The sequence below is a fragment of the Dermochelys coriacea genome, chromosome 1 (assembly GCF_009764565.3).
Source record: "Dermochelys coriacea isolate rDerCor1 chromosome 1, rDerCor1.pri.v4, whole genome shotgun sequence".
Taxonomy (NCBI): domain Eukaryota; kingdom Metazoa; phylum Chordata; order Testudines; family Dermochelyidae; genus Dermochelys; species Dermochelys coriacea.
Window position 1 is genome coordinate 262027903 of NC_050068.2, and position 19435 is coordinate 262047337.

The following is a 19435-nucleotide window of genomic DNA, read 5'->3' on the forward strand; positions in this document are numbered from 1 at the left end:
TTTGGTTTATGGTGTGTGTTTAACACCCTACACAGATGTGTTAAATTACACTTTTAACAAGGACCAGGAACCCTATAGGGATGTCTGCAGTTCCCTGACTATGCAGCCTTCATGTTGCACTAGCTTACCTTTATGCATTTAATTAATATGTTACTGTGTTCCTTTCAGGCATCAAGCATCCTGGGATGCCCAGTTCTTCACTAGAGCCACTTGCGCAGTCCTCCCCTCATGTGGAAGTTTAATTTTTTTTAAATTAACTTTGTGAAATGAGATTTTTTTTTAATGTTGCAAGCGTCTAAGTCAGTATTCAGATGGAGAGAAATCAATAACTACAGTCATTTGAAGAAAATCAAATCTTTCCAAGATTCAGGACATGTTAAATGAAGTCACAGTGGCAAGTTGACAGGGCTGGACAGGTTTGTCACCTGTTGCCTGCTGAACTTGTGCTATCCAGGCTGACTTCTCTGTATTTCTCTTTTTCTGCCAGGTGCTGGCGGCTGGTTTGGCTGGATGATGCCCACTTTGCTTTTGTGGCTGGTGAATGGTGTAATTGTCCTGAGTGTGTTTATAAAGCTCCTTGTGCATGGGGAGCCGGTGACCCGGCTGCACTCCCGCTCGTCTGTAATGTTCTGGCGGCATCGCAAGCAGGCTGACCTGGATTTGGCAAGGGTAAAGCAACCCCTCATTATGCAGAGCAAATCCTGCCCTTCCCCCAGTGAACCCTTTGGAGGTGCCGATGGATGGCACTTGGGAGAATGCCAGCATTTCTGGGGTTAACCTTCCTGTGCATTTTGAAGTGGAAAACATGGAGAGAATTGGTGCCAAATAAAGGACACCAGTCTGCGCGAAACATCAAACTACTAAACATGTATGGCACAGAGAGCAGCGCTGTAAGCCTCCCATCTACAGCCCCTGCATCTGTGCCTCACTCCTGCCTTGTAGGGCAGCCTCTGGGGGAGCGAGGGGAGTTCAGTCTTCATTCCTGCTCGTACTTGGCCAGCAAAGAGTCAGCTGTTTGGGGATTTTTAACGTAGGCACTTGTCTCATTCAGAACTAGACTGAACCCATCAACTTGCTGCCCACAGGCCACTGAACAGCTTTCCTGTGGTTGCACCCTCATTGCGAAAGGCCCTCTGTTTTATGACCATCACAATTCCCCTGCCCTCCAGCCCCCCAGGAGAGCTTTCTATACTGTTCTCTGGCACTGAACAATGTGCTGTTTTTGATAGCAGGGGCCCAGTGCTTCCACCTGTTTTGCTACAACTTCATCCTGCCTCTCCCCCAAGCTTCTCTGTTTCTCACAGTTGCTTTTTCAGCACTCAGCATGTCCAGGTATTCGATATGTGGCTCAGATCCTCAGCTGGGGTCAGTCAGCGCTGAAGTTGGTGGAGATATGCTGACCAGTCCCAGCTGGTGCTAACATTGAGCACTTGGTCTGTTCAATTCCTAATGGACAGGAGTCCTCAAAAAGCCTCGGCTTTGTCTACACGACACAGTTTTGTCAGCAAAACGGGAGGGGTACAAACTACAAAGCTACTTTCGGCAGCAAAACTATTCTGTTTTGCCGACAAAATAAAACCACCTTGACGAGAGGCACAAAGCCCTTTGCCGCAAAGTTAAAGTGACAAAGCATCTGTGTAGACACTGCTGTTTGGTTTTGTCGACGTCCACCAGTATCTCACAATGCCAACCGTGACCGCTCTGCTCACGGTTCTGATCTCTGCTGCCCTGCAGGCTTGTGCCCCTCCCCGATCAAAGCTCTGGAAAGTATCTGACAGCTGAGCGTGACAAAGATCCAATCATTAACGGGGAATGCTCCTTTTTCTGATGTGCAGCAGGAACACTGTGGCCTGCTGTGGGGCGGGAGGTATGGGGGGATGGCTGCCATGCTGCTTGGACATTCCTCAGCACAGAGAGCTCCCAGAGCTGCTCAGAATGCCGCTCCCTGCAAGAATCACAGAACCATAAGCAGGCAGGCAGAGCGCGGGCTGGTTTGGGAGAAACTGCTGTGCTGAGCAGAGCTGGGGGCTGATGTGGGGGGCGGGTGGGGTGTCCCCCTTCCCCTTCCTCAGGATAGGTTGGTCAGCCTGCTGTCTCCCCCACCCCAGACACACCACTCTCCTCTCCCTCCCCCCCACACCTCAATTGGAAAAGCATCTGACAATCTACTAGGATCTCCCTGAACGATGGGATTGAGAAACCTGCATCATGTGAGGCTGTACCTGTCCCTTGAGGCATTGCAAACCCTTCCCAAAGCACCCTGTAGCCAGTTGCACAGTGAGGCAGCTACCCACAGTGCACTGCTCTGTGTTGATGCTAAAGCTGCTAGAGTGGATGCACTCTGGACATGCAGCAGCAATTTTAATTAAAGCAGCGTAACTTTTGCTGACAAAATTTAGTGTAGACAAGTCCCTACGCTGGCACTCAGCTGAGAGTAGTCAGATTACATGGGCCATGGAGACTTAACTCTCCTGGTTCCTGGAGGTGGGGCTTCAGGGCTTGGGAGGAGAAAGGAGTGAAAATGGGTGTGGAGGTGCATGGAAGAAGCTTGCACTGCCTCTGCTTAGACTGTACATGTTCTGGGGGTAAATAGAGCCCTCAGGTCTCAAGGACTGCCAATGCAGCCCTGTTCACCAGCTTAAATGATCTTTGTTTAACCATTCACCATTGCGTTTGCAGGGGGATTTTGCAGCTGCTGCATCAAATCTGCAGATCTGCCTGTCCGTTCTGGGCCGAGCGCTGCCTGCGTCCCGCTTGGACTTGGTCTGCAGCTTGTCCTGGAACGTGATCCGCTACAGTCTACAGAAGCTGGGGCTGGTTCGCTGGCTACTGAAGAGGACTTCACAGCGACAGCGAGCAAGAGAGGCTGCTGCTGGCTTTGAGGATGAGGCCAAGACCAGTGCTCGGGATGCAGCTCTGGCATATCACAAGCTCCATCAGCTCCACATCACAGGTAAGGGCAGAGGTTGCAATGGGACTGTCTTCCCCTGACAGAATGAGGATGCTCATAGCTGCCCTTCTCATGGGGTCCTTGGAAAGGCTCCTTGTCCTGCTCTTCCCAAATCTGCTCCTAGCTCAAGGGACAAGTTACACACAGACTGACTTGAAATGTCACAAGGGAACAATGCCATTCAGAAGAACAGCTCAGTAAGCGTCACCTCTCCTGGGGTAATAGTATCAACTCTGGAGTGCTGTGATCTGTAAGGCACTTCCAGGGCTTTAGCTGGCATGATGGAACACCGTTATAAGGTCCTGTCTACACCACAAAATGGAAGTGTGTCAAACTGGGTGGGGGGTTAACCATGTAGTAACCTGATAGCCCTACTCAGTTGTAATTGTACCATGGATGGGCTCCAGAAATGCCCCATGGCACATTTTGTAAGAGTAAGCTGTTAGCAGGTGCCCTGGGCAAATTCCAGATTGGTTATGCCAGCCTAAAATTAATGTTTTTTTCAATAAAACCTTGGGTTTCTCTGACTCCTCCTCCACTGAACTGCTGGGTGGCATTGCTGGATGCTGTTACACAGCTGATGCAGTCCACCTGGCAGGTTTCCATGGTAAGTGATCCATGTACATTGGGCTTGAAAAATCAGCTTGTCCCTGGGAGCAAGAGGCTTTCCCAGGTAGCTGTCATTAACTGCTATAGAATCTAAGCTTTCATTGAAATGATAAACATTGTTTCTAGCCCTTACGGCTGTGGAGATAATCTTCCAGCCATGAACAGCAGGGACGGATGCCATGCCGTCTGCAGAAAGACGGAGCCCTCTTGCTGCTGCTCGGAGCTTTCCGATGCAGCAGCAGATTGAGAATGGACCTGAGTCTTGTCAGTGTTCACTGCTGCTAGTGGGGACTGTGAGGGTCAAATTCACTCATGTCACTTAAGCAGGGGAAGCGGAAGCAGGTGCCAGGCTAATCACTGGCAGAACCTCCGAAAATTAGAGACGGGGGGAGGAGTAGATTAGCAGAGACCATCACTAACACTCTCAGGCTTGCATCAGCCAATAGGTGTGGTACACTTCTGAAGCTCTGTTTACATGTATGTACACACAGACGAGCTTTTGGGGATCGTTATGTGATGAGTGGAGCTTTCACCACTTCATTTGGTAGAATAATTCACAGTCTAACAAACCACTGACACATCCTGATGTGTAGCCTAAGCTGCCCTTTGCCAATTTTATCCCATTAATGCTCGTTAGGCCACCTTGGATCACCCTGAGCAATTCTCCACCCTTCTTGATCATGCTGTTCAAATACCTGTACAGTTCTGGGCCCCGAAGAAAGCTGGCTATTCCAGTGATGACGTGTGCAGCAGCACACCTTCATCTCATTCCCTCCATGGCTGTTTGGATCTTAGAGCTGGGGTGGGGAAGCAGGGAAAGTTCAGAGCTGTGGCTGCAGCTCACAGAATCTAGGGAGAGAAGTTCAGGGGCAGCTGCTCTGTACACAGAGCACTGGGTCGTGATGCCTATGGCACTATAAACTTTTTCTGCCAAGATGGTCCAGTCTATGTATGGTGCAGGCTGTGAGATGCATAGTTATTGTATTAGTTGCACTAAGATCTGTTTTGTATGGTGACTGTATAGAAGAGGTGAATTCTTCTCTGTTCCTGGCACAGGTAAACTTCCATCCAGCTCAGCCTATTCGGGTTTGCACATGGCCCTGTGCGCTGTGAATCTGGCTGAGTGTGCGGAGGAGAAGATCCCACCCAGCATGATGGCAGAGATCCACCTGACTGCTGCTGTCGGCCTGAAAACCCGCTGCGGAGGCAAGCTGGGCTTCCTGGCGGTGAGTGAGTCCCACTGTTCTCCCCACAGTGCCTCCCAGCAGAGCTCTGAGCAGGGGAGGACTGCGTATCTCCAGTCAGTCACTGTTTAGCCAAAGGGGGCATAGTTAGGTGTTGGTGGTTGTGATGCTTTGAAGTTCAACCCAGACCAGTGAGTGGTTGTCATCACCTGCCTTGCAGCTCTGGGTGCCTTCAATGCTATGCTGCCATGGCTCACAGCCCTGACACAACACCAGTCTACAAGCATGCTGGTCACACCTATCTTCTATCACCCGGTTACATTTTGCAGAGTGATCCCAACACCCTCCCGGTCGGAAACAGTCTCCCTGTGACAATCTACTGGGGTTCCCAGAACTGAGAGTTAGTGTGTTCCCCCTCTCAGCCGCAGCAAGTGAGAGCTTTGCTACAGCTAAGCTGAGAGACAGCTCCCTGATGCACCAGCTTGTCTGCCTTGCCAGCAAACTCTTCGGGACTCTGCCAGTCCAAACCTTGCCTTGCAGATAACAGTGAACCCCAACTCCTGAGTTCCCCAGAGACATCTCCCCTTTTACTGAACGCTCTCAGAAGTTCAGTTCGCTGCTCCTTTAGCGAGACAATACACTGCAGCTCATGAATTTAACTGGGGTTTGACAAACACTCTTATTTCAATCAGTGCACTGGAAAGGGTTAGAGTAAAAGTAAATTGAAATTTATTTGCCGAAAGGACACATGTTTAAGGGTTACCGAGTATATAGCACAAAGAGAGAGAGGGTTACAAGCAAACAAAAGTAAAAATACGCTTCTAAGACTAAAACTTAACTGCAGCAAGTTACAATCCTTACCTAAGCAGGTTTCTCACCTAAACTTTTAATTCCCAAAGACTTCAACCCCTTTGCTTGAAGGATCCAATGTTCTGTTTTCAAGAGCTTTGATCCCCAAGGGATGGATAACTCAAATGCCTTTTTGCCTTCCCCCCGCCCCCAAATGTTCATGGTCTCTGTTATCAAAAGCCAGTAAGGCTTCCTGCAGTTCTTCCCTTCCTGTGCACTTCCCATCCCCCTGCTGATTTGTATGTCAATGGGGCTTCCATTGTTTTGATTCCACACTAATAAAATTACACTGGAGACCGGTAGCTGCCTTTCCTCTCTGGGAGAGAACCTATTTCTCTGTTTATTTGGTCACGGACTTTAAAGCATAATATCAGTGAGTATCCATAATTCTTCATAGTGTTAATATATGCATTGCATAATATTAATCACTAGTGTGACCTGCTTTAATAAAATGTTACTCTATGCTTTTATAGTACAGTAATACTGTATACAATCAGCTGATTCAATTGCTTGTTCATTGGAATTTAGACCCTTCTATTTTCCCAATGGTATGTCTGGCCCGTGATTCTCACAGTGGTGCCCAACAATTCCACTGAATTGGAATTACTTTGAGCTGGCCTGTAACGAACCTTGCCCCTGCTTACTGTCACTGAGTCATATGCATGATGTTTGCATGTGTCTCCCTCTTCTTGGCACCATTCTCCTTTCTTCCCAGAGTTATTTCTTAAATAAAGCCCAGAGCCTGTGTAGCTCAGAGCGGAGTGCCATTCCCGACTCCCTGCGCTGGCTGTGTCACCCACTGGGACAGAGGTTTTTTGTGGAACGGAGCTGGACAGTGAAATCTGCTACAAAGGAGAGTCTATACTGTGCCCCGAGGAACCCAGGTAAGCACCACTGTGTCTGACACCCACAAATGCATGACCTTCCAACATCTTGCGCAGGGATTCTTTTCTCCACTGTAATATCTGGGACAGCTTGCAGTACCTGATCCCAGATGATTCTCCAATTCCTGCAAACCCCGCCCCCCCCCACCCCAAGTCAAGATCACTTGACTTCCTCCATTGCTAGCAGCTGAGGGCAAGTTTAATCCCTTTGTTTCCTATTGTGTGCTGTGTTTCTGCACATAGTCCCGCCTCTGTCCTCCAGTCACGTAACAGAGCAGCATTCCCTCAAGGTGTGGGGCTGAGTGACTAAGAGGCGTAAAACCATGGTCCTTTCTCTTTAGAACAATATCATACCATTCTTTTCCACGGGTGAAGTGGCATTTCTGATTGGGATCTGTGGGCTGGCTGTGCAGAGCTAGATCACTAATAATGAACAAACCAACAGAGGTATGGAGGGTCACTTTGAATAAGTCAAAAGTTTGAATTTTTGGGATCTTTTAGTTCCCTGCACCAGTCCCTCAAGAACATCCCTCTTGCTGGCTCCTACTGTTTCTGTCTTGGAGTCTGCTTCCCTCCTCCAGCTGGTCTTGTTGTCTGGAGATGCTTGGGTTTGTGAATAAGAGAAGAGCAAGACTCTTGTTCTCTTCTTTCCAGCTGATCCCATAGCCCAGGTTCACCAGGCATTCTGTGAGAATCTGTTGGAGAGAGCTGTGGATTCCCTCGTGAAGCCTCAGGCCAGGAAAGGGGCTGCGGGACAGGAGGAGGAGGAGCCAGAGCCCTGGTAAGTTTCAATGCTTAGGTTATTACTGTCTAGATGAGGGGGACCCAATACTCTGAGGCATCAAGGGCTGCATTCATAATTTACTAGGAGCCCTGAGGACAATAACTGACTTGCATCTTTTCAATCAAACTGATAGGGGCCACTGTGATCATCAGTGGGGATTGAACTCAAGACCTGCCAAATCCCTCCCTCTCCCCCTCCCCCGAATTTGAAGGAGAAATATTAGCTATAACCATTTTGGGCCCAGAACTTGCGGGGGGGGAGACCTGGTGACACACGCTGGCTCCATGCCTAACATTTGCTTGTCAGTATCTTGATAGCTAAAGAAAAAATATTACACTGCTGGTAAATGCAAGCTAAACCAAACCAAAATATATAGATACGTGAGGGGCAGAGCAAACTTCAGCTGCAGTCTTTGTTGTTGGTCTCTGTCTCCATATCTGAGTGAAATAGAGAGAAAGGAAAAAGCTGATTTTTCTACTCCGAGCCGTGTCTAGTTTGGGACTGAACTATGGTCATGTCTTGTCCTAAACCAGTTCTAATTGTCTCTCATAAATCTCTGAACTTGTGTAGTGATCTACCCCCCAAAAGAGGAGTGAGGGCCAAGAGGACACTGCACTTCTCCCCTCCCCATCCCCTGATCAGTTAGGAAAAAGTATAGTTTTTATTATAGTGCAGGTTTAGTTACATTTTTGTTTGTACATCTAAGTACTGGTATAGTCCCAGTGGGTGACAAACAACTTGATCCAGCTCATTGAAATTGATGTATGACAAGCTACTGCTATTGCCAATGTGTCGGAAAGGTTGCAAGGTGTTCTACACCATGCGTGGACTGCAGTGAGAAGGTAGCCCTATGTCTCTAATTGGCAGGGGTATCTTTTGTACTAATAAATTTTCCATGGACAGCATCCCAAAATCCTCTGTGACAGACAAAAAGGAACTGGATAAGTACAACATGTGCTGTTGTCTTTGGCCAAGGTCGAGAACATTTGATAGCTTTTGTGACTTGCTGAAATGTACTTCAGATTGTCTTGGAAGCTACGCATGGAAAGGAGCCTATAAAGGACTCGTGATGCTGTCACACCTAATGTCAGCAGGTGTCAGATACTGGAGAGAAGGCTGGCAGCTTCCAGACAGCATCTTAAAATTTAAAGTGCTAATTAAAATGTTCCCTTTCCTATAAACGTCACTTGTTACACACAGTAATTCTCTGTTCGTTCCAACTAGTCCTTCCCATAATAAATAGCCTGTTTTACAGTTTGTGTCTTCCCACCTATCAACAGACTAAAAGAGCAGGTAGAGCATGTTGTGACCTTGGGTGTACTCCTGGCCCTGATTATGCTGACAGTGAAGCACTAGCTAACGCTGCCCCCTGGAGACTGAGGATCCGTCTACACTGCGGCTGGGAGGGTGCATCTCAGCATGGGTAGACAGACACAAGCTAGCTTCTCTTGAGCTAGTGCACTAAAAAGAAGTGTGGCGGATGCAGCGCCAGTGAACACTCAGGTTAGCCACCTGAATCCAAGCCCGTGCAACCCTTGGGTCTGAGCTCGGGGGACTAGCCTCAGTCTCTGCCGGAGCTGCAATGTCCATACTGCTCAAGCTAGCATGAGTCTGTTTATCCGTGTGGGGAGGCACTCGTCCAGCTGCAGTGTAGACATACCCAGCAGGGTTTCCTCTTGACCCAGTCGTATTCTTTCAGGCCTGGGAAGGTTGCTTGTAGTAAAGCAGAACTACTCGGAACTTGAACTCCTGTACCTGTCCCCTAACTCACTAACCTAGTGGGTCGGTGGAGCTTATAAATGCGACTCATCCAGATTATATTGTGACATGCTGTAAATGTGGCATCTCATACCTTGCTGCCTAGTGAATGTCTGTCTTGCCTCTGCTTCCAGCGAATTCTCTAGTGCTTTGGAGTACCTGAAATTAGTCAACTCCTTTGTGGACTCCATGGGAAGCGGGACTCCACCTTTCAATAGCAGTTCGGTGCTGAAGTTGGCCCTGGGTGAGTGTTGTGGTTCAAAGCTTCTCCATCTCTGGGACTCTGAATGATGGCCCAGTTTCTGAAACGCCCTTCATCTTGGGGTTTACTAACTACAGAGGAATCATCCTTTGCTGATGTGCAGCCCCTTCTGAGGTGGGACAGAGCTATTCAGCAGCACACCATGTACGGCAGTTCAGGACAGGACGTGAAGAAAGCTCCATGGAATAGAAACTCCACTGGTAACTTCAGGTGGACGGAGTGGATTGTAGTGGCTGTTCATGTTGCTGCAGTGCCCAAAATGTGTTACGTACTTTCCAAACACCGGTAGGAGCACTCCTGTACTAGAGAGCTTCCAGCTGTCAAAGAGTAGGTGGACACAGGGCAAAGGGGCGCAACACAGAGACAGAAGTGCAGTGGGCAGGACTCTCTGATCTCACAAGGGGAAGGCCTCTTGCCTTCCCCCCCCTTCCCCCCCGGAATAGGATTGGCCAACGATAGTTACTGAACCTGGAAATAGATCAGGCTAGTGGAAGCAAACACCCTTACCCTAGCAAAGTTGGGTCTCATCTGTACTTGGATGGGAGACCTTCAAGGCAAGGTTAGGTGACTCAATAAACTCCCCTCAGTCAGCGGGAACCAATGCGTGAGCATTCTGTGTGCTGCTGGAGCAGCTGCTCTTTGGATGAGAGAGGAAAACAGATCTTGACAGCTTGGGATCTGAAGATTCCTTGGCCCCCTTCATTGGAGTAAGGGAGAGAGTCTGGCTAGGCTGACTACGTTCTGAAGGCCTAAAATTCCCCTTGCAGTTTTGAGTGAGTACAGTGTTCTTCACTTCTTGTCCCAGTCTGCTGTGTAGCATTGCTGTGTACTATCGAAGTTGCAGTATTTCACCCTAGAGACAGTTGCATTTCAGTGCTGGGTGAAATAACTTCTAGCCATACATTTCTTAAAGCTTTTCTGGATTCATCAAGGTGGAAGGCACTAGAAATATTAGGCATTATCCTTTTGCTTGTCTGTTCTTGGCACTGCTTTTTGTGCTTTCCCTGGCTGCAGCGTTGTCTTACTGTTTCCATAGGCCCTGATTTGGTGTGCAGATGGTGGTCAGCGGCAATCGGCATGGCAATCAGTTGGCTCAGAGGGGACGATGCAGGCGTGAGGTCACGTTTTACAGAAGTGGAGCGCATGCCCAAATCCCTGGAGATGTCAGAGTGCGTGGGCCTTTTACCTTCTTCAAACCACCATATCTTTCCAGAAACGAATATATCAATGGCCCAATTGAAAGCAGATGTTCTGTGGGGCAGGCACATGCTGACACTTGTCCTGTGGGCTAAACCTATTAGTGCTTGCAACAGAAGATGGTTGCAGAGTCATGCTGTGAGATTGCTTCAATGCCTGCTGATGTAATGGCATGATGTGGAAACATCCAGCACGTAGGAGTGTTTGTTATGTTAATCAGCGCCTGTGTTGCAGATCTCTGGGCAGTGGGTTGCGGAAGGTCCCGTGGGAATGTAATGCCCCTGTACTTGTTATCTAAACAAAATTATGGGTGAATGTTATCCTCATCTGGGGACTTTCTCTCTGAGTTCCCTAGGCTGATGCCCTGTGTGAGGGGAAAGCATGTAAACCTTTCCTAATAACACTGAAAGCAGCAGCAATCCCCATCACTGATGAAAGCCCCTTCGTCCAGCTGCATGTAGGCTCCTATATATAGAAACTCAGGCTTGGTCTACACTATAAACGTATGTTGGTATAACTACGTTGTTCAGGTGTAGACAGTGCTATGGAGAGCTTCTCCTGTCGACATAGGTACTGCATCTTGGGGAGGTGGATCACCTATGCCGATGGGAGGAGCTGTCCTGTCGGTCTCAATAGTGTCTTTGCTAAGTGCTACAGCAGCCCAGCTGCTCTGCTGTAAGTGTAGACAAGTCCTTAGTGGTCCTAGAACTACTAGCACATGCACAGACATGGGCTTTGTGGTGGGTGCCCCCCATGCCCTTGGATCTGCCAGTGCTGCATGTGTTTCTATACCAGTCTGCAGCTTCTCCGGGTTGGCAATCCTCTTATGTCAGATTATGTGGTGTCTTTTGTGATTAAACCAATTGGGGTGGGGAGAAGATGAGACCACTGAACTCCTTTCCCTTAGGACTTAAGGTCGGTTCAGTAAAGGTCCTTGGAGGCCAAAGGCTTGTTTGATTAGAACTGGAAGGTGCTTTAGAACAGCTGCTGGAAAGGCCTGGACATAGCACTGTTTGAAAGTGTTGCCCTGTCTCTGTCTTTCAGGAACGCCCTGGTGAAAGCGATCTTCCATGTATGCAAAGCCATGCAGGCCTCTCTGTCGGGGAAGGCAGATGGGCAGCAGAGCTCCTTTGGTCACTGCGAGAGGGCCAGCAGCCACCTGTGGAACAGCCTTAACATGAGCAGTGGTGTGTCTAACACTGGCCTCAACAATGTAAGGGTCCAGGGAGGGTGCCCTCTGCTAGGTTGTGCTTCCTTCCTGATTCCTACAGGGAACTACCATGTAGTTTTCACTAAGGCTGGAACGTTGCTCTGGTCTCCCCTTGTGGAGGAGTTGAAGGCGTGTCACACTTCTTCTCCAGCCTGGAGCAGAGCAGAAGGGGGCAGATTTCCCTCCACCCAGTACCCCATGCTTATGACTGAAGAAGAGGGAGAGATGGACTCCTCATCCAGCTTCCCTCCCCTCCTGCTTGGTGTGGAGGTGGCTCTCTGTTGTAGTGCCATACTGGGGGCACGTGGTTGTAGCTTGGTGCTTGGCTGTGTCATCTTGCCTGTTGCCACCCCTTCCTTGTTCCCTTAATCACTTCTCCATATTGTGGTGTTCCCATAGCAGCCCCTATCTCTGGTCTGCTCTGGGGGAGGCCACTGATAACTGTGTAAAGTAGGGACTGCTTACATCCACTCTGGTCTGGCTTGGGGCACTTGACATCATTTGAACTATCACTTCCTCTCCTCAACAGGAGTAAGACTGTACTAAGCCATTTCTCTGCATTGGTGCATCTCTCGTATCTTTACTTTTCAGAGCACCACAAAGCTCAAGCTTCCCTGCAAGACATGTGGGATGCTGAGCTCTGGCCTGCTCTGTTATTCCTGGGGGGCAGCTGTAGTGCATTGTAGTTGCATTGCATGTTCTGGCAGTACTTGTGCAATGTTTCTGCAGTGCAGTACAGAGGCACGCTCCATTTCTGCAGCACAGGTAGGCTCTCCGAAGGATGGCTAGGATAACACCCCATTCCCCCTGCCTGGAAGCAGCAACGGGTGGGATTCGGGGAGCTTGGGTGGGGACAAGGCCTCCCTTTTCTGCATATGGTACAGCTCTCTATGGCCTGAAGCCTTGTACCCCCGGTGGGGATCTTGGTAGATCTCAGTAAGCTAAGGCCTGGTCAGTACTTGGATGGGAAGGCGTCTAAGGAAGACTGTGGTGCTGCTGATTCCATTTGGAACTCCCTCTTGGTGTGTACCTAGAGTGTGTGTTGAAGGGTGGTGTCGCCCTGGGTGACACCATGGAGCTCTGAGGTGGGGTTGGTGGCTCTGCCATAGCCATCTCCAGGTGGGCCTGCCTGTCATTGTGCGGTTGGAAGGCACTTCGTTTTCATTTGGTTAATGGATCAAGCCAAATGTGCTCATTGAAATTTCCTTTCTGTGGTTTAATGTAACAATACAGAGCAGGCTGTGGTGTGCTGAAGGAGGTTGCACCAAGTGTTTGCTTGCTTTAGGCATGCTGTCCTGCAGCCTTTAGCTTTAAGGGTCTCAGGTTACCCAAGCCTGCCTAGGAGGTAACTAGCTCTCTGGGGCAGGATGGCTCCAGGTGACTGATCAAATGTGGAGCCTTTTGCCTTGAGGCTGGTGATTTGAATCCAGCTCAGCTTGGTATTGACTGAAGGTTGTTTTGGATTTTTGGTGGCTGGTCTGCAGTGTGTTTGGAGCTCTCCAGCTACTTCCTGCTGAGCCGGCACCACATCGCAGAGCCATAACACCATGTCAGCAGCACTCACCCTCTAGAAATGGTCCCTTCTTGGCAGGGCCTGCCCCACCGTCCCTGTTCTGAGATGAAGGGAAAGGACTTTGGTCCCCAGAGCCATTGATTGGGCACCACTGCAGCACTAAATTCCCCTTCAAAATTACTCTCGGCACAGCTAAGTGCTTCTGCTCAGGTGGGCTGGTCACTGCCTGCAGCTAGAGGGCACTGCTGCTCCCAACCACAGATAATCCTGGCCACTCTGCAGTGGGCAGCTGTTGGGTTTCTTACCTTCTGTGTCCTCTCTTGGGGGCCTCCTTGCAGATGATCCAGCTGCTGACTTGCGACTTACTGCTCTCACTCCGCACCATGCTGTGGCAGAAGCAGGCGAACTCCAGCCAGGCCCTGGGTGAGACCTACCATGCCTCAGCATCTGAGCTGACGGGTTTCCAGCGAGACCTCGGCAGCTTGCGCAAACTGGCCCATGGCTTCAGGCCCACTTATCACAAGGTAAAGTCCTGCCTCTTTTCTCATTCCCATTTGCCTTCCCCTCAGTCCCACAGAGCAAGCACTGTTCATTTTCAGCCTGCTCTGCACAGCAATACGCTTTCAAATAGACATCCCAAAGAAGTTTCGTCACTTGAGTTTGTAAATCTGAAGTGCAGAAGAGGACAGAATGGCCCAGGGGCTAGAGACGGTGCATGGAGTTCTTACATCTCCAACAGCATTCAGTCTCTCCCCAGGCACTTAGTGAGCGAGAGCCACTCCCCTCCGACATCTGGGTGGGGAGCTGGCAGTATCAGTCCTGTTCCCAATGGGCAGGTGTCTGTATTAGTTAATTGGTCTCCTTTGTGATATAGACTGCTGCGATTGCCAATGAGACTGCCTCTCCTATCCCTAGAGGTGACTGCAGGTTCGGATTGAGGCCCATTGGCAGAGGGTAGGGCAGGGAAGGGAACCTTGCCCTGTCTGTCCATGCTGCTCCTGATCTGTGGATAAATGGAGGACTTGGGTTCCGTCACTTGGATGCTTTTCACTGATTGGACAAAGCATCAGGGAGCATCCTGTGAACACAGTCATGTAATGTCCTGAGGGGATGCATGAGCCATGTGGAAGGGATGGAGGTGAAGGCCTGGGGTTTCTTTCATACCTAATCCCTGTGATCTTCCTGCTCAGGCTGGGGCCCTGGGGAGTCGGGTGGGGGAAGAGTCTGTGCAGTGTGGGACTCCGTTCACCATGTCCTAAACAGTGGCTGAGAAGTATGGGGCAAACCTTCGTGTCTCATCCGGGGTCCTCCATCTCTTTCCACGCCATGTCTCTGGTCAGTGCAGGGTTACTCCTTATGGTCTAAACTGCAGAGCTTTATCCAGTCGAGTTCTAAATGTGTGCAAACAGTGTGTGTTAAACAGCTAACCCTACTGTCCTGGTTCTCATGGCCAGCTCTGTTCCTGGGGCATCAGACCTATTCTCTGGGATAAGGAAATCTAGGGCTGGGGCCACACCTCTTCCATTTTCTGCTCTGGTTCCTGTGTTGCTGATGTGCTCCTGCCAGCCTCTTCCACCCAGCCCCTTCCTTGCCCTCCTGTACCCTGGCAATGTAACAGCTTTGCTTCTCACTCTGTTCTTGCCCCCGTTTTGGGACCACTCAGTAGGGAGCTCCTGAGGCGAGGCGGGAGGGGAAACAGTATCCCTGCTTGTGAGCTGGGAGCCGTCTCCCACGTTGTGGCAGTATGGATGTAGGATCTTCCCAGCGTGAGGCTGCCCATCATTGCCTTCTGCTCTATTCCCCCCAGGTGTTCCTGCACGAGGCTACTGTGCGTTTGATGGCAGGCGCCAGCCCAACCCGCACCCACCAGCTGCTGGAGCACAGCTTGAGGCGACGCACTGCCCAGAGTGGCAAACAAGGTCAGCGTGGGAACAGGCTCCCTGTTGGGAGGGGGATCTGTAGCATTCGTTTGTGCTGTGGGCTCTTTGGCAAGCAGGGGGTTATTTGGCAAGGCTTAGTGTCTGGAACTGAGCTGCCCAGCATGGTGTGTGTTGGCAGTGACCTTGCTGAACGATGCAGGGGTTGGAGGCAGGGTGCAGGATATGTTAGATCTTCCTGAAGTCCGTAGCTGAGCTGCTGGGGTTTGTGGGGCGTTGGCGCTCTGGTTCAGGGAAATAGATCCCAGCAGAGCCTGGGATCCCTACACAGACCTGCAGCAGAAGATGGCATCTCACTGGAGACTCCTATATTCTAGCAACAGGAACCAGTCCTGGGGACTTCGGGTCACAGGGCAAACCTTAAAACGCTTCTTAAAAACCATCATTAGGCTGAATTTAAGGGAAGTGAACTACCCTAATGAGCTACCCTCAGGAAGCAGAGAATTCACAGATAAGGGTAAAGTTTAAAGTGCTGATCTCCTAAAGAAAAACCATCAGCTTTATATAAAAAAAAAAAAAAAAAATCCTTTTAGCAAGTCAAATGTCTTTGCTCAGGTCACAGTGAACATCTGAGATCACTAATACTGGCACAAGTTAAATTTGGAACAGAGGGCCTGGCCCTTGGTTATAGATCCAATCAGTGTTTTCCCTGGGATCAGGGTGTTACCGCTGCAATCCTGGCCAAACTGCAGCTTGGGCCACCTCACCTTGCTGCCTTAAAATAACTCCCTGAAGGTTTCATCCTGTCATACTCAGGCGTGGTGTATTGACCTCCGCGGCTGTTCAGCCAGCCCGGGGAAGGCTGTATTTTATGGTGGGCTAGAGCTATGCAAGGCTTGGTTGCAGTGGTTTTTCTTCTCCTGCACAGGTGAGCTGGACACACTGCCAGGACAGAGAGAGCGAGCCACGGCGATTCTCCTGGCCTGCCGCCACCTTCCCCTCTCCTTCCTCTCGTCCCCGGGCCAGCGAGCAGTCCTGCTGGCAGAAGCAGCCCGCACGCTGGAGAAAGTGGGGGACAAGCGCTCCTGCAATGACTGCCAGCAAATGATTGTCAAACTGAGTGGGGGCACCGCTATTGCCGCCTCCTAGCCCAGGGGCCGTGTGGCCAAAGCTAGCCTTGTGAGCCGTCAGACTGGACTCTCCCCCCCGTTATCCTCCCTCTTTAGAGCAGACCGTTCTAGATTAGGGCCATGCAAGTGGAATCACTTGGGCCAGGGAGGGCTCTGGACTAGCCCAGGGTTAGCTTTCCTAGCCATTGGCTGCGTTCAGGCCTGGTGGCAGGACTGGAATCTGGCTAGTGCTATTCTAGCTGTGTAACCAGACCAGCGGCAGCTAGCAGCTCCCCCACTCCCTTGCCCCTCACTGGGGTAAGAGAGGCAATGCCAGTTCAGGAGGAGGGGTCAGCAAGCCCTGAGGACAGAAAAGTGCCATTTTCTGGTGCTGGATGGATCTGTGTTCCGGGGGCTGCTCTCCCTTCCCTCCTAAGCCAGACCCCCTGGGGGTGGGAAGGGGAGCCACCTAGACCCCCCCCTACAAGGCAAAACCAGCATCTCAGGCAACTCTCTACCTGCAAGCTGGCTGCTCTGGGCTGGCTGGAATGAGGAGGGGAGATTTCTAGCACTCTCCTCAAGGCGGGACTCACTAAGCTGTTTTTATGGGAGCCTTTTTCTGTAGACTTGGTATGTGTGGGGAGCTCTGTTGGAGGGGTGGTGCTTGGGGCCAGCCCACCCCACCCAGGAATCTCCCTGTGTTTTTTTTTATACAGTTTTTTATAGCGCTGTTTGTGTCTTTACAAAATGTAGGGAACGGTTTCAGTAGATTTCTCTTCTCCACACTCCCTGCCCCGTGTGCCTCTCCCCCCTCTGGTCACAGAGCTGCCTCTGTTGGCGCAAAGTTCTAGTGTAAATCAGCAGCATCCATAGTGAGGGCACAAGGGTGCCTTTTTCTGGACTGCTCATGTGGTGAGTGACCTAGGATGTGCAGAGACCTGGGCTGAGGCGAAGGGAGAGAACAATCCCTGCTGGGCCCTCTTTTTTGGCACAGATTAAAATGGGTTTTAAAAAAGAGAAGGTTTGATACTTCATTAAAAAAGAGAAGGTTTGATACTTCATTACACAAAATCCTAGATCCAGTGGTTCCCCCCTGCTCCAGGCCCCTTTGTGTGTCCTTACCTGCACACCCCTCAGTCTGAGTCTGAATGGCAGGATGTGCCCCTGGGGAAGGAGCTTACATAAACCTGGTGTCTGCCATGGTTTGGAGAATCCTGGGGCTGGCTGGATCCTCGGTGTACTAATCTCAAGTCCTGTGACTCTGAGAGAGGGTGGGGTAGGGGAGTGACCCAGTTTTCCCTTTTTGCTCCGCCGCTCACATTGCCTCTATCCAAAGACTGTGTGAAATCATTCCTGTTCACACCTGCGATATGGAAGCTAGCGCTCGGCAGAAACGCATTGCTGCTTCTCTCCATGTGCATGTGCTGTGTGTATGTGTATAGCTAGAACTACACTGGTACTGGGTACAAACTTATCCCGAGCAGGTGCCTGCCGCTGTTCGTTACCCAGAATGGTGTCTCATTGCAGAAGCAGAACTCGCATTTTTGTAACATTTTGTCTAGATTTATTCGGTTTTCTGCAGCAACTGCTGTTGGAGCTTCAGTTACTGCAAAGAAAAGGCCATTACAATACACGTGGGACCTTCTGCCTCTGTTTTGCAGCATGCTCCTGGCAAAGGTTTTTCAAATGCCACAAAACTAAACACCGTGGGAATATTGTCCACCACAGCTTTGCTAAGATGTAAATCTTACTGACGTAATTCCGCCTGCCATCAAACCACATGTTCACAGTGGTTCCATACTCACCATTATTGAACTGCAGGGCATTCTGGAGGCTGCAGTGAAATGCCTCCCCCCTGCCTCCGCATCTCTCTCACCCCTTTTGAGGGGCATTTAATGGAAGAGTCATAATTGTAATTATTTTCTCAAATGAAAATATCCTTTGTTTCTTCCCAGTGTGTGGGTGGATGCATTCAAAGGCTCCACTTAGAACTCCTGCTTCACATTGGTGTCAGCAGCCCATGATAAGTGGGACATGCGGGAGTGGTTTTCTTACCTCTGGTTTCTGGCTCCTGATCTCTCTGTGTACGTGAGATGTTCTAATGCAGATTGTGTTGGCTGCTTCTGCGTTAAACCCACATGAGTACAATCGCATGGTGATACATGTACCCTGGTAGTTTGGCACAAGAACAGATGCTGTTTTTTATGGCTCAGCACTACAGCTTCTGGCTTGTCAGATGGGACAGAGATACTGCTTGTTTGTGGAGAGGCTAATGCCCACCCACCCCTCCAAGGCAGGATTAAACTAAGACCCTGGTTTCCAAACAAACAACTCCCATAAGGGCTTCCTGATCTAAAGCCCCAAGCTTTTTTAATCTTTTCGGGAATGTATCTGCCCATGGCATCCTCCATGTCACTTCAAACCTCCACTGATCGGTCTGCAACGGCAACAGTAGTATACTAGGGAGGGGAGGAGTTCCACACCCATTCCTGTTTGTCCAGTAGAGTCAGAGAGACTGAGCACTCATGGGAAATGGTGAACCTCCTCCTTCCCTGGTCACTTCATTTGAAGGTGAACAGAACACAGTGCTGGAGCATTAGCTAGGGGAGTTGGGATAGGCTCCTAGAAGATGTTGAGGGCAGTATTGATAGCTTAAGGCCCAGTGCAGGCGGCCCTTGTGGGAATGGTCCATGCATGATGTTCATTCTTTACACCTGTGGAACTTCTTCAGGTGTGAGGTTCCTCTGTGTGCCTGTTAGTGTGCTGTTATTTATGGACCAGCTGTCTCTCTGTCCCCCCATCTTTTTCCGTGTATACACTGTAATATTTTTATGGGGGGGGCGGTGTTTATGGATGATGTGAAAAACTGTCTATTTATCCAACTGATATTAGGAGTGGGACACTTCGCTGTAAAAGATATAGCTGGTGATGTCTCTAGGGAACCATTTCTGCTCTCTTTGAAAGGTGCTCAGTTATGTACCCTGTCCCAGTGCTAGAGAGCGACTGTTGCCTAATAAAGACCGATGGAACCACCTGGCCCCTGTGTATGGTGTATTTATTAATAGCCTCCCCCACAATCCATACTGCCTTTGGGCAGTGGTAAGACTGAATAGCTTTTAAACTCAGCAGTGAAAGGGGTTGGACTAGCAATGACCAAACCACCAAAGTTCTTAAAGGGGAGTCGCGTCATAGAAGTATCTACAAGACCCAGTACTTCTCTAGACATCTTGTCTGCTAAACGAGGCTGGA

General features: G+C 49.9%; 1 protein-coding gene across 2 annotated transcripts in view; it reads left to right on the forward strand.

The window, feature by feature from the left end:
• The window catches only part of SREBF2 (sterol regulatory element binding transcription factor 2), a 37968-nt gene extending 18745 nt beyond the window's left edge, over positions 1-19223 (forward strand). For both annotated transcript variants that reach the window (XM_038419989.2, XM_038419901.2), the window contains exons 9-19: positions 488-669; positions 2680-2953; positions 4616-4785; positions 6308-6476; positions 7131-7257; positions 9153-9262; positions 10317-10449; positions 11522-11690; positions 13539-13724; positions 15008-15119; positions 16006-19223. In XM_038419989.2, coding sequence (XP_038275917.1) covers positions 488-669; positions 2680-2953; positions 4616-4785; positions 6308-6476; positions 7131-7257; positions 9153-9262; positions 10317-10449; positions 11522-11690; positions 13539-13724; positions 15008-15119; positions 16006-16226 — 1853 coding nt within the window. In that variant the 3' untranslated portion in view covers positions 16227-19223. The remainder of the gene's footprint in view (positions 1-487; positions 670-2679; positions 2954-4615; positions 4786-6307; positions 6477-7130; positions 7258-9152; positions 9263-10316; positions 10450-11521; positions 11691-13538; positions 13725-15007; positions 15120-16005) is intronic.
• Positions 19224-19435: the final 212 nt, after the last annotated feature.